Below are 12,075 nucleotides of genomic sequence, written 5' to 3'. Positions count from 1 at the left end.
AAAAGAGGGAAAAATGGGAATTGCTTACATCCCATGTTTAGAAAATTCATTACAAAATTAGAAAATAAGAAAACATGTTACAAATTGTTAGAATATGCTAAACGTTGGTAACAGCATGATAAAATTATATAGGATATCCTGTTCAGTCAGCATTCCAAAAATACTGATCTTTTGACTGTAACATTTTAGGACCACTTTTTGGAAGTTTTTATTATTATTATTATTATTATTATTATTTATAATTATTATTAATATTATTTATTATTTGCCTGTTCAAATCTGCAGCCAAGTCCAGATGGGCCTTTAAGCCTCACTTCCTAAAGTATAGGGACAGAAAGCTGTTACTCTGAATTCTGATGCTTTTTAACTTACTAAATATCTTAAATATTAATATCTAACGATCGTAACTAACTAGCTTTAATACCTCAAAATTTGAGTGTAACACTTTTTCCGCAACCTGTTTGCATTTTCAGCTAAACTCCCAGCTGCATGCTTTTGAATGATCCTTTGTGATTAGACTGTTGTCTTTATTTATGCATACTTAAGCGATTAAGTACTGTGGGGGTCCTGATTTTTTGGGGGTGCCTCTTTGTTGCTCTCTCCCGCTCATGTGATGTAACGGGGTTTTTTCACACTGTGCTGGTTTGGACTCTCCTCGTCTCCTTCAGCTGAGGTGCTGGTGCACCAGGAGGGCTCCCCCTTTCCCGCTTCCTCGCCCGCGTTACCCTGGAATTTAGTTGACGAGCCCGTCCTGGGACTAAAGCCGCTCCCGCGCACAGAGGGCGCCTCCCCCATGCAGCCCGACGGCACGGCGGCAGCGGCCGGGCCCTCCCAGGAGAGCGCGGATGTCTTCTCCTCCGTATCTTGGGCCCAGAGCCAGTGGATAGCCTTCAATGACGAGCTTGCGCCGTGCAGACGGCCAAATGCCAGTCCCAGGGAGCACCAAAGACCGCTGTCACTGCCGCCGGCCAAAGCCTTCAGGTTCTTCTCGGACGACCCGAACGACCCGTACAATAAAATCGCGTGCCGCGCCGGTCTGTTGTTCGAAGAGGGCGCCTTCCCCTCGAGGCTCTCTCCAGCTGCGGCGGACGAGAGCTCGAAGTCTCCCGCTAACCACGCGCACAACGGTAACCAGAGGCATGCCGCGTGTGGCCCGAATGCCTTTCATGAAGGGTTTGCTTTCAGTGTGGCTTCTATTCATCAGAGTCCTGCAAGCCTAACTTTTTTATTTATTTATCGTTTTGAGAGTGCCGGTTGATTCTTTTTTTTTTTTCGTTTGGTTGTGGCTTCTTTATTTTAATAAAACAGAATTTGAGAATGATAGTGTTTATAATGTTTCTCCTTTTACTTTTTGAAATGCTTTAGCGTTCAGTGCTTGGGCCGTTGTCGTGGTTCATCGGATATTGCAGTGATCGAGTGTGTTTGACTTTTGGTTTGATTTTTGTTTTGTTTGTCTGCATTTCATTCTTTTGCATAAAAAGAATGTTTTATGCTTCAAAATGTTTCATTTGCTCTACTGAAACTCTGAATTTATTTTTATTCCATTGGATTTGATTTGTTTGTCCATGATGTGTCCAAGCGGTTGCATGGTTGCATACTGTTTAGGTTCCCATGTTTTGTTGAAAGGAAAGATTATTTGTCACATCTCATGCTGTTTTCAGTTGCTGAAATGTCTCAGGAATTACATGAGTGTCGGCTGCAGGGAGCATGAATTCCTTGACTAATTGGTTATGAACTGAGGTTGTAGTGATTGATCTGTGAATTTGTGACTCCATGAGTATTGGGTCAGTGCATTTGTAGCATCGCAGCGTGTTCACTGCCGTGTGCTCACCCCCGCTGATGTCCCTTCAGCAGCGTCCGCGCAGGCCCGGCCCACCACCCCGCTGGCAGTCGGAACCATAGTGCCTCCGCCCCGACCGCCCTCCCGACCAAAACTGCCGTCTGGCAAACTTGCCGGCATCAATGAAATTGTAAGTAACAGTCTCGGGTATCACCTTGGCCAGAGCTTATAAAGGCGCGAGCGGTCTCCCGAAACACGGTCCTCCTTGCCTCCAGGTCAGACCCTTCAGCCCACCAAAGACGTCAAACGCCAGCCCTCCCCCGGCGGCGCCCCTGGCCCGTGCGGAGAGCTCCTCCTCCCTGTCCTCCACCGCCTCCCTGAGTGCCGGCAACACCCCCACTGTGGGTAAGGTCCTCCTCCTCCTCCTCCTCCTCCTGCATCACGTGATGGCTCCTCCATAAGCCCTTCACCTCCTACAGACCTCTCTGTTTTCTTCTATGGTTTATCCTTCTCCTGCTCTGCTTCTCCTGTCATTTTGACAGTTACATTACATACCCGCTGACATGCATTTGTAGATCAGCTGTAGATCAGAACACGGCCAGCCATTGATCAAGAATTTCAAACTTTGTCACGGACTTACTTTTCCCAGGTAATGGAAAATACCGCTTTTGAATATGGCATTGATTGGGAGCTCAGAGAACAACAAATACTGACAGAGCAAGCCAAAAGTGTGTAAATCCAATTATGATATACTCCCACTCCCTCTGCACAGGTTAATGGCACACACCTACATGTGCCACCCACTTTCCAACCCTGAAGCGTCGGATAACTTAAGCAAAAGCTTCTGTCCTCTGTAAAAACGAAGTTAATTATCATGAGTGTGCTTTTCTCTCTCTCTGACTCTCATGCCAACCCTGTGATTTGAGGATGTTGTCATCCTAGATTTTACAACACATCTATTAAACATTGTTAGAATCTGTTTAGACACTTGCATGATACAATGACATTATTAAAGAAAAGTAATAAGAAAGTAATAAATAATATAACTAAACTTGAATGTCAAGGACAACCGATAGTAAGAAAGTAAACCTTAATGTGACTATAATGTATGAAGGGTTATACAGTCAGGTCTAAGTGTATTTGTACACATAGTCTCTATATGTTAACCAACAAAAAACAGAACGTTAAGAAACTTGACATTTTTTTAGCTCCATTCCATAGACCATCGATGCCACAGAAAGTTGGGCTGTTATGAACAATTTTCCTTTGTCCCCCAAAAGTGCCTTGTGCTGCTGTCATTTTGAGAATCACCAAGCACAACAGTGAATCCTCTTCATGGGCTGAACCCACATAGACGCTCTCACATTGACACTTTCTTTTTCTAAAAATTCACAATGTGCAGTAAAGGGAGCTGTCTGTTGGCAGATTATTGAGTGTTACAGAGGCAAAATACCTCAACGCAGAAGCAACATGAAGCAGAGCAGTTGGACTTTGTGTTCTATTTAATGTCGCTCTCACCATTGTGCAACATATCCTCTAAGTAGTACAGTTCCCTTTCCATACCATTGACCCAGCCTCCTCTGGAAAAACCTCACTACAATGACACTTTGACAGGCTTAGACAAGGCATGTTTGTCTGTCCCACCAGCTGTGACTGATCTCAAACTTTTCATCTTACAAAATGATGTATAAGTTCTGCTCATTGTAAGTGTACATCAAAAGGGTTGCTTTTCCGTATATACTTATGTAATGGTGTAAGTCACAATTGAACAACTGATTATAGAGAATATGTTGACAAGCACTGTAAAATATTTTCATTTGAAGAATGTTGGATCTCTGAATATACAAAGCTTGCGCTGACCGTCTTAAGACTGTAGAGTAGCATTGCATTTGCCTGTAGTCATCTGGCAGTCTCTCTTATGCAGAGTAACTTACAAAGCCAGGGCACATAAGCACATGCAGTAAGGCCACAGGAACAGCGGTAAATGAATCAGATCCCAAAGGCTTGCAGTGTGAGTGGTGTGTGCCTGCTCACCCTCCCACCCCCTCACCCCCACCCCATCATCATGTGTGTTGTGGGCTTCTCTTTTCATTTGGCTTGGGTTTTCGCTCTGAAAGACGAGGACGCGTTCGTCGGGAAGCTGCCCACCTTCGAAAAGCGCAGCGAGACCCCCGCAGGTACAGTAAGAGTGGTGAAGCTCCTCGCTGCGTCCGCCGTACTAACGCCTCTGGACCTGCCTGCTTTGCGTCGCCCTCAACTCTAACCTTTTTTTCCCCCTCCTGAAGGCCCTTCTGTAGAGGACTCTTAAGGACCTGGAAAAACATCTGTTTCTCTGTCTGCTCTTATAACAAATGAGCAATGAAGAGTGTGACACCGATAGGGTTGTGTTTATTTATTACAGTGGTAGAGCGTCACATTTCCCTCTGCTGATGGTGGAGATTTTTCTTCGAGGCTATTTTCACGCTATTGAGATGAGAGGCAAACCAACATCTTTGCAGTTAATAAAGGCAAAGGCATCGTCTGTCACTCTGTATATTCTTTGAATTATGAACTGGCAGTTTAAGTGAGTGTGGCGGCTGGGGTCATGATGATTCCAATGGCGCTTGTGTCTGCGTGAGGTTTACGGTTACATGAATCGGGCCAGCCTCTGATGAATCGACTAGACAAGTAATGCTTCATTCACATGAGCCAAATCGGAATGTTTATGAAATAAAAAATTTTTTTCAAAGTTGAAGGAAGTCAGGAAGATGAAGGGGAATTAAATATGAAATTAAATGCCCTGTTATACCATATATATTATATATACATGCTGTAAGAAGTCAAGACCAAATTTCACTATATATGCATGTAACGTTTTGACTAATTTCCTGATGTGATTTTTTTCTACAGTTCAGCTCTTCTGTTTGACCCTTTTGTGTAATTGTAATAACTGTTTTACTTCTCTCTGCAGTGTCTAATAATATTTATTTGCATGACAATACAGGGATACCTGTTCCCTTTGTGTGCATTGTGTTTGCTCCAGTGTGCTGTGTGTTACTGTTGTCTACCTGTTTTCAAGCAAGACCGCAACTAGACACTCACTTGCTTCCTTTATATAGATACATAAAAACAAGAAGAGACTTATTGCTGAAACGATAAAAAAGTCATTTTGAATATAAAGGTCAACTCCAAACACTGCTGTCAAAATCTTTGTCGCCAGTAACCACCGGTTTCTAAAAAGCCGCATCAAACAGTCACCTCAGAAACCTCACACAGTATGAGCACTGATCAGAGGAATGGTCCGGATGCTGTGGATGCAGATTAACGAGGACCGCTCTGCTGCGTTTTTTTTTTCCTTCCCTCCTGCAGGAACATCCCGCGGGCCCAGCCCAGTCACGCTGGGGTCCCAGGACTCTCTGCCCATTGCCGTGGCCTTCACCGAATCGGTCAACGCCTACTTCAAAGGCGCTGATCCCACAAAGTAAGTCCCAGTTCCCCTAACATTACATTACATGACATTGTCGTCATTTAGCAGACGCTCTTGTCCATAGCGACTTACAGTTTCATCCGTTTATACGTTCGGATATTTACTGAAGCAATTGTACGCTAAGTACCTTCCTCAAGGGTACAGCAGCAGTTCCTCACTAGGGAATTGAGCCTTTCAGTTATGAGCCCTGCGCTTTACCACAGCACCACGCTTCTGTCCAATATCAAGAGGAAGTCCCAGAAACGGCATTTCAGATGTTCTGCGCTAAGGCAGGTGTTTCTGGGCCCAGGATAATGGCTTGCAGGAGCCCTGCCGTACGTCACAGCCCTGCGTTCAGTCTGCGCCCGCACTCACGGCGTCCGTGCCGCGTCTGGGACACATTACACTCCAGCGAGCGCCCATCAGCTCCGAGCGCCTACCGTACCGCACGTGGAAAGTTTTACTCCATTCTCCCGACACCATTCTTTCAAAGCGCATAACCCGCGCCGGGAAATGATAAGCGCGGGCAGGAAAAACATACACGCCTTTATTGGTTAATTGCTGCTGTGCAAAAGCTTATGCTTTAGAGGATTACAGAATGGAACATTTTAATGGAAACACATTAGAAACAGAGGGCTGGATGACACCGCTGCAGAGGCTCCACGTGAGTTTCATCCTCTCTCACACGGTTTGTGTCCAGAGTTTCGTCTCCATGTTCTTCATCTGTCTACATATCTGTGGATAGATCTGTGTATACATTTTTCCCATTTTTTAGTGTATCTCTAAATTTTTTATAACACAAACCTACAAGTGAAGTGGCAATTAACTGAATAATTGAATAATATGTTGGTTTGATTTACCAAAGTCAAGTAAGGCGTAAAGTGTTTTTTCTCAAGAAGGAACAGAGCCATTCCTGTTCTGTTGTTAGGGACGTGCTGCAGGGATAGTTTTCTGTGTTTTGTAAAGGATTGTAATAATATCTATATTTCAGATCGGATTTGTATCAATTTCATATTGTAAGGTTGTGTTTTTTGTTGTTGCTGTTATACACTCTGTGACCGTCGGATTTACCTGGGCTGCTTCTTCGCAGGTGCATTGTCAAAATCACCGGTGACATGACGCTGTCCTTCCCCAGTGGCATTATTAAGATCTTCACCAGCAACCCGTCTCCGGCGGTCCTCAGCTTCAGGTTGAAGAACAGCAGCAGGCTGGAGCAGATCCTGCCCAACCAGCACCTTCTCTACAGGTCTGAGTCATACAGGGCCTATCAGATCAAACACAGCATAGTAGCACCTCCCCCTGCCCAGCAAGGACCTTTTTTAGAGGTCTGAGTCTTACAGTGTCTCTCTCATCCCAGCAGCAGCAACAGCACCTATAGCAGTCAATAGTGCTGAACGAGAAAGAACGTCACTGCAGGGAAATTAGATTAGCTTACAAAAAAAAGCCATCATTACACAACAGGAGAAAAATGTTTTCCATTTCGTTCTCGCCCATTTAGCTGTAACGGGAGGTATTCTTTTCTGAGGTAGCTACAGGGTAGGAAACATCTGTAGAACAAAGTGGTGAGTAACCGCTCTCTAATGTTTCAGTCTCAGAGGCAGTTGCAACAACAGGCCAGTGTCCAATATGCATGGAGAGACCAACTGATCAAAGTGGTCTGGTCATAGCCTCCTGACATGTCCCTCAAGGAAAGGGGTTCTTTATTGTGTGACATTCGTACAAACAACCACTGTTACGAGAGACGAGGATAGTCATCGAGTGCTTTCAAGTCATCCCGTTTTTTTTTTTGTTTGTTTGTTTGTTTTTTTAGTTTTTTTTTTTTTTTTTAGGTTGTTAGTACTGACACAAAAAAAGTGCACTGGAAGGCACCATAACCTATGCAAGATGCTCTTGTAGGAAACATCGCATCCAAGCTGTTTCCTCCTACATTCATTCCACGGTTGCTCACTAAAGGAGAATCCATCTCAGCTGAATTAAATCAGCGAAGAGCATATCTCTCCATATCATGCTCTCGTTTTAGCTCCTGCTTAAACTCATGATTTAAAAAAAAAACACCTCTGTGTTTGAACAGTACAGTACCCACCACTGGCATGCATTCATAGCAAAGACCCTGTCAATATGTTCCACCGGGTAGAGCAAAGAGGACATTAAAGGGGTTTTGAATGGACCTCTTTATGTGTAAGGGACTGTGTTCCGTTGACACATTGTATCCTCTTTGAAAAGTAAATTCTGTTCTGAAGGAGTTTTGCGTGTTCTCGGCTTTCCTCTAGGCAGTTCTGCGTGGCATGCCTCATTGAATCAACAGGACTTATGATTTAATAGAAGGAGTGGCAATAAAGAGGTCACTCTTTCCGTGCTGTTGGAAGCTACGTGCAGCTGGGAGAGTGCCTAAGAATGAATTACAATGCTCGATACTCATTGTGCGTGTGCGCGTGCGTGCGTGCGTGTGTGTGTGCGTGTGTGTTTTATATACAGTGATCCCTCTCAAAGCGACTCCAGCACTAGAGACTTCTGGATGAACATGCAAGCTCTCACGGCCTACCTCAGGAAAGCATCAGAGCAGAACCCTACTGCCTCCTACTACAATGTGGACATCTTGAAATACCAGGTCAGTCCAGACTGACTGTTGCTCATCTTGAAAGAGGTGCTTTTACTAGCCTTGCTTTGTTTTCCTTTACCTTTTGAAGAATTAAGCTGTAGGGACGTCTGCAGTGCTTCAGATGGTATGTAGCTGGGGCTCCGGAGTAGCTGATTGGTTATAGAGCTGGGGCTCCGGAGTAGTTGATTGGTTAAGGCCCTCGTGTGGAGTGCAAGCTAAGCTCTAAGGCCTGGGTTCAATCCCAGACGTGTCATCAACTGATGATGACCAGGTGCCCACAGCCGCGGACCAAATCGGCTCCATTCCACGGGGCATAGTAGTGGGTAAGTCAGCAGGCGCCTGCAGTTTGCTTGGATGACATTAATGAAGCTGTGCCCATCCTCTAAAAAGAAAAAAAAAAAAGAAAATGTAGAGGTGTGTAAATGGAATTTACAAGTTACAATACAATACTGTTACATTTCAAAATAATGCATTTATAATAATACTGTTATACTAAAACAACACTATTAATACATGTCCATTCAAGCTGTGCTGCCCTGTCTGCACATTAGACTCAGCCTGTCTCCATTGCCAGGGATTTATTTCCCATTCAGCTGTGGGGTGTAAATTTGTATTCAAGCAAAACCTTATTCAGAGTGGGCGCGTCTTACGGCGCCTGGGAGAATTCCCTAAAGGGGCTCTTTATGTGAAAGCAGACGGCTTTGGCTCTGCGCGCAGTTCTTTTGCTTTGTTAGCAGACTGCAGCGGGCAGCAGGTGACCGTGCATTCTGTTACAGGTCTCCTCGAACGGGATCCAGTCCACTCCGCTGAACCTGGCTGTGTACTGGAAGTGCACCCCGACCACCACCGACCTGCGGGTGGACTACAGATACAACCCAGAGTCCATGCTGACCCCGGGCCCCCTGTCCAACGTGCAGGTGCTCGTCCCCGTGGACGGGGGCGTCACCAGCATGCAGTCCCTGCCAGCTGCCATCTGGTACGTGCGCCACTAGCCTGTGAAGGCCTCCTCTGCAGTGTGTGACATATCTAAGATGGGTCAATGAATTGATATGCATAAATGTTTTGCAAAGTCAATATTACATTACATTACATTATTGGCTTTTAGCAGACACTCTTATCCAGAGCAGGGTTACAATTGCAATTACATTTTTTTGTTAGAAATATTACCCATTTATACAGCTAGACATTTACTGTGGCAGTTCTGGATTAAGTAACTTGTCCAAGCGTACAACAGCAGTGCCCCAGCGGGGAATCAAACCGGCAACCTTTCAGTTATGAGTCCTGCTTCTTACCACTATGCTACACGGCTGCCAGTATTGTAATGGACACAAGTGTATTTGTGTATTTGTGTATTTGCTTTAGTAAGCAGCAGTGGTTCGCCTGTATCTTTACTTTTTTCGTCAAACTGTGTGAAGTGTGGGTTTTTCTTTTGGCAATCAGTAATGAACAAAAACTTACTCATGCTTTTCTTTGAGTGGCATTGGTAAGAAAAAGCTGTTAATCATTGTGGGCCGTTGAGCAAAGTAAACTGCAGTTCATATCACACACATTTGAACTGAAGAGTGTAATTCATCTTATATTAATACATATGAATGGCGTCTTTTCAAACAGGAATGCAGAACAGAACAAGTCCTTGTGGAAGTTGAGTGATATCTCAGAGAAGTCTGAGAATGAAGGTACGGAAAAGAAGATGTTCAAGCTGACGAAGATTCATACAGGAGATATATTGCATGAATGGCTTCGGTTGTGAGCACTTACGTGCCTCAGGGTGTGACCCGCCTAAAATGCGAAAATCTTCCACACTTTACACACTCAAACTCCGATCAGGCAAATTGTAAGCTCCTTTCAGTGGTTTACTTGTGTACATGGATATTTTTCAGTTTGATGTGCTCATCGGTCTGTCTTACTTTAGCATTAGTTTGCTTTTTGTGTTTTGCACATTTTCTTGAATGAAGCTACATTCTTACAGAAACAAATGAAGCAGGAGTGCATGTGGTTTTAACCCATGCCTGCCAGTTGTACATAAGAGGCTGGTTAGAGACTAAACCAATAAGACTGTGTAGTACTCCATGGGCCTGTTACAAAGCCAGGAAAGCACTGCATTGCTGGTGCACCGGCACCCACTGGCGTAACCACTACACCACATGCTGCTCTGTGATTGGAGCAGAAACATGCAGCGAACCAGGACGCAGGAAACAGAGAGGGTTGGGTGCACGTCAGTCAGGTGACTTGTCTTGTGTACTGTTGTACCTCAGGTTCAGGATCACTCAGGGCCAAGTTTGAACTGTCAGACGGACCTAGCAACCCCACAACACTTGCAGTGCAGTTTCTCAGCGAAGGGAGCACTCTCTCTGGAGTCGACCTGGAACTTGTTGGGACGGGCTACAGACTTTCCTTGACTAAGAAGAGATTCGCTACAGGTGAGACCTCAGTTTCTTTTTGCTTTACCCGTAACCCTTCCATAAGTGAATGGTGAAATCAACACTCGATTCAATGCTTGATTAACATCCCCTGGATATTTAAATGGTGATTAACATGAAGGGTAGAGCCTCAAGGCTCAGTGTTCAGATCATAAAAAGCAGAAAAAGTCTTTTTATTCACAATACAATGTTTTCACCCTAATTGCATAGAACTGCTGAAGTCAGGACTAGAAATGATCAAAGCAGTGGTTTAAATTCAATCTCCCCTGATCTTTTGTCTTAATGTTTGTTGTTCCTTTTCTTGTAGGACGATATATGGCAGACTGCTGATGCTGCAGAACTGTTAGTCCCACAAAGCACAATTTCACTATTGAAAGTGTCTTTTCAATATTTTACTCTTCGTCTGGTCTTTTTGTCCTATTTATGGAAGGTGGAAGCAAATCTGAAGGGTTTCATAATACCTTTTTTTCTTGACATTTTGAAACATCTTTGCATAAATTGAAATGCACCTTTTGGAAGAAATATTTTTACTACATGAAAATTAGCACTGAATTTTGAACACTGTTTAAAAAAAAATAATAAAAAATGTGGGCTGTCAGGAACTTTATGAAATTAAAATTCTTTAACCTTTGATTTATTCAGACTTTTATAAAGTCAAAACCGTAGTGTTTATTTGATATGTATAGATAACAATACTTGTAATACGAATATATCGGACTGCTAAAAATCTAAAAACCTGCACTAACAATCTTTCCTGCCATTTTACAAATGTTTATTTCTCCTGTGCATAATATTCAGCTTTAGCTCTGCCAGTAATTTTGAACTTAGACAAACCTCTAAGGCTGGAATGAGAATAACATATTAATGCATGCCTTCCTACAGTTTCCCTCAGTGTGTCTTTATCATTATATTTACCAGGAAGGCTTAACATTTTAGTATGGCAGCCAAGATTAGATTGTGATACTTTCTTTTTTTTTTTTTTTTTTTTTTAAACTTGTTTCCCGATCTTGTGCAATGACTCAATTATAAGCTGTCTTAAACTGAACGGACTCAAGTGTGGCACAGATAGATTCATGTCACCCGGACATGACTGTTGAAAACCTTCTGTCAGTTGTTCCTACAACAGCAACGTGACATCAGTGCCTCTTTTTGTTATGAAAACTACCATCAATCGAAATGTGCCTCGTTTTCTCTTTTTCCACTTTCCTATACTCTTTTTATATTTTGTAGCTCCATAAGAAAGCACAGAATTTGTGCCTACCATCTTTTGTACTATTATTACTCGGATTTTGAAGGGAAGTGCAGCTGCCTTATTTCAGTTTTAAGCAGTTGACCTTAATATCGACATTTGTCTTCCAAAATGATCAGTCACGGGAAAATAACTTTTCTTTAGGTTTCTTACTATTTATGTACGCTATCAGTATCACCTTTTTATTGTAGTTTCTGATATAGTTTTGAATCAGTCACGTGGGACCTCCCAAAAAGGAGCGAGTATTTTTCCAATTACCATTAAAGTTCAGACTTTATCCTGTACTGTAAGTCACATCCGTCACAATCATTCTGTGGGAAATGTCATCAAGGCCAAGTTTTCACTGACATCTTGGCTACAGCTGCCCACAGCTCTTCCTAACAAGCACAGTAGTCTACCACGCCAAAAAAACACCAAAAACCCTCTTCCCTGTGTGAGAAATTTGATCCACTCTGATAAATGGGGAGAAGTAGCATCATAACAGGCTAATTATAGGCCCAGTTTAAGTATTTATGTCTACATCATAATGAAGTAGGTTGCATCGATATTTCCTCAGCTTTCATAAATATACACTAATATGAA

The 12,075-nt window shown here is 43.3% G+C and overlaps 1 protein-coding gene across 1 annotated transcript in view; it reads left to right on the top strand.

Annotated features, from left to right (window-relative positions):
- fcho2 (FCH and mu domain containing endocytic adaptor 2) overlaps positions 1–12,075 on the top strand; it is a 46,761-nt gene extending 34,686 nt beyond the window's left edge. Inside the window, exons 20-30 of the mRNA XM_036528146.1 lie at positions 669–1,127; positions 1,852–1,970; positions 2,056–2,185; positions 3,898–3,957; positions 5,129–5,240; positions 6,316–6,471; positions 7,701–7,833; positions 8,601–8,800; positions 9,436–9,500; positions 10,080–10,244; positions 10,552–12,075. Of these exons, the coding sequence (XP_036384039.1) occupies positions 669–1,127; positions 1,852–1,970; positions 2,056–2,185; positions 3,898–3,957; positions 5,129–5,240; positions 6,316–6,471; positions 7,701–7,833; positions 8,601–8,800; positions 9,436–9,500; positions 10,080–10,244; positions 10,552–10,574 (1,622 nt within the window). The 3' untranslated portion in view covers positions 10,575–12,075. The remainder of the gene's footprint in view (positions 1–668; positions 1,128–1,851; positions 1,971–2,055; positions 2,186–3,897; positions 3,958–5,128; positions 5,241–6,315; positions 6,472–7,700; positions 7,834–8,600; positions 8,801–9,435; positions 9,501–10,079; positions 10,245–10,551) is intronic.

This window comes from Megalops cyprinoides, chromosome 5, assembly GCF_013368585.1.
Source record: "Megalops cyprinoides isolate fMegCyp1 chromosome 5, fMegCyp1.pri, whole genome shotgun sequence".
Taxonomy (NCBI): domain Eukaryota; kingdom Metazoa; phylum Chordata; class Actinopteri; order Elopiformes; family Megalopidae; genus Megalops; species Megalops cyprinoides.
This window is presented reverse-complemented; position numbering and strand designations above follow the sequence as displayed.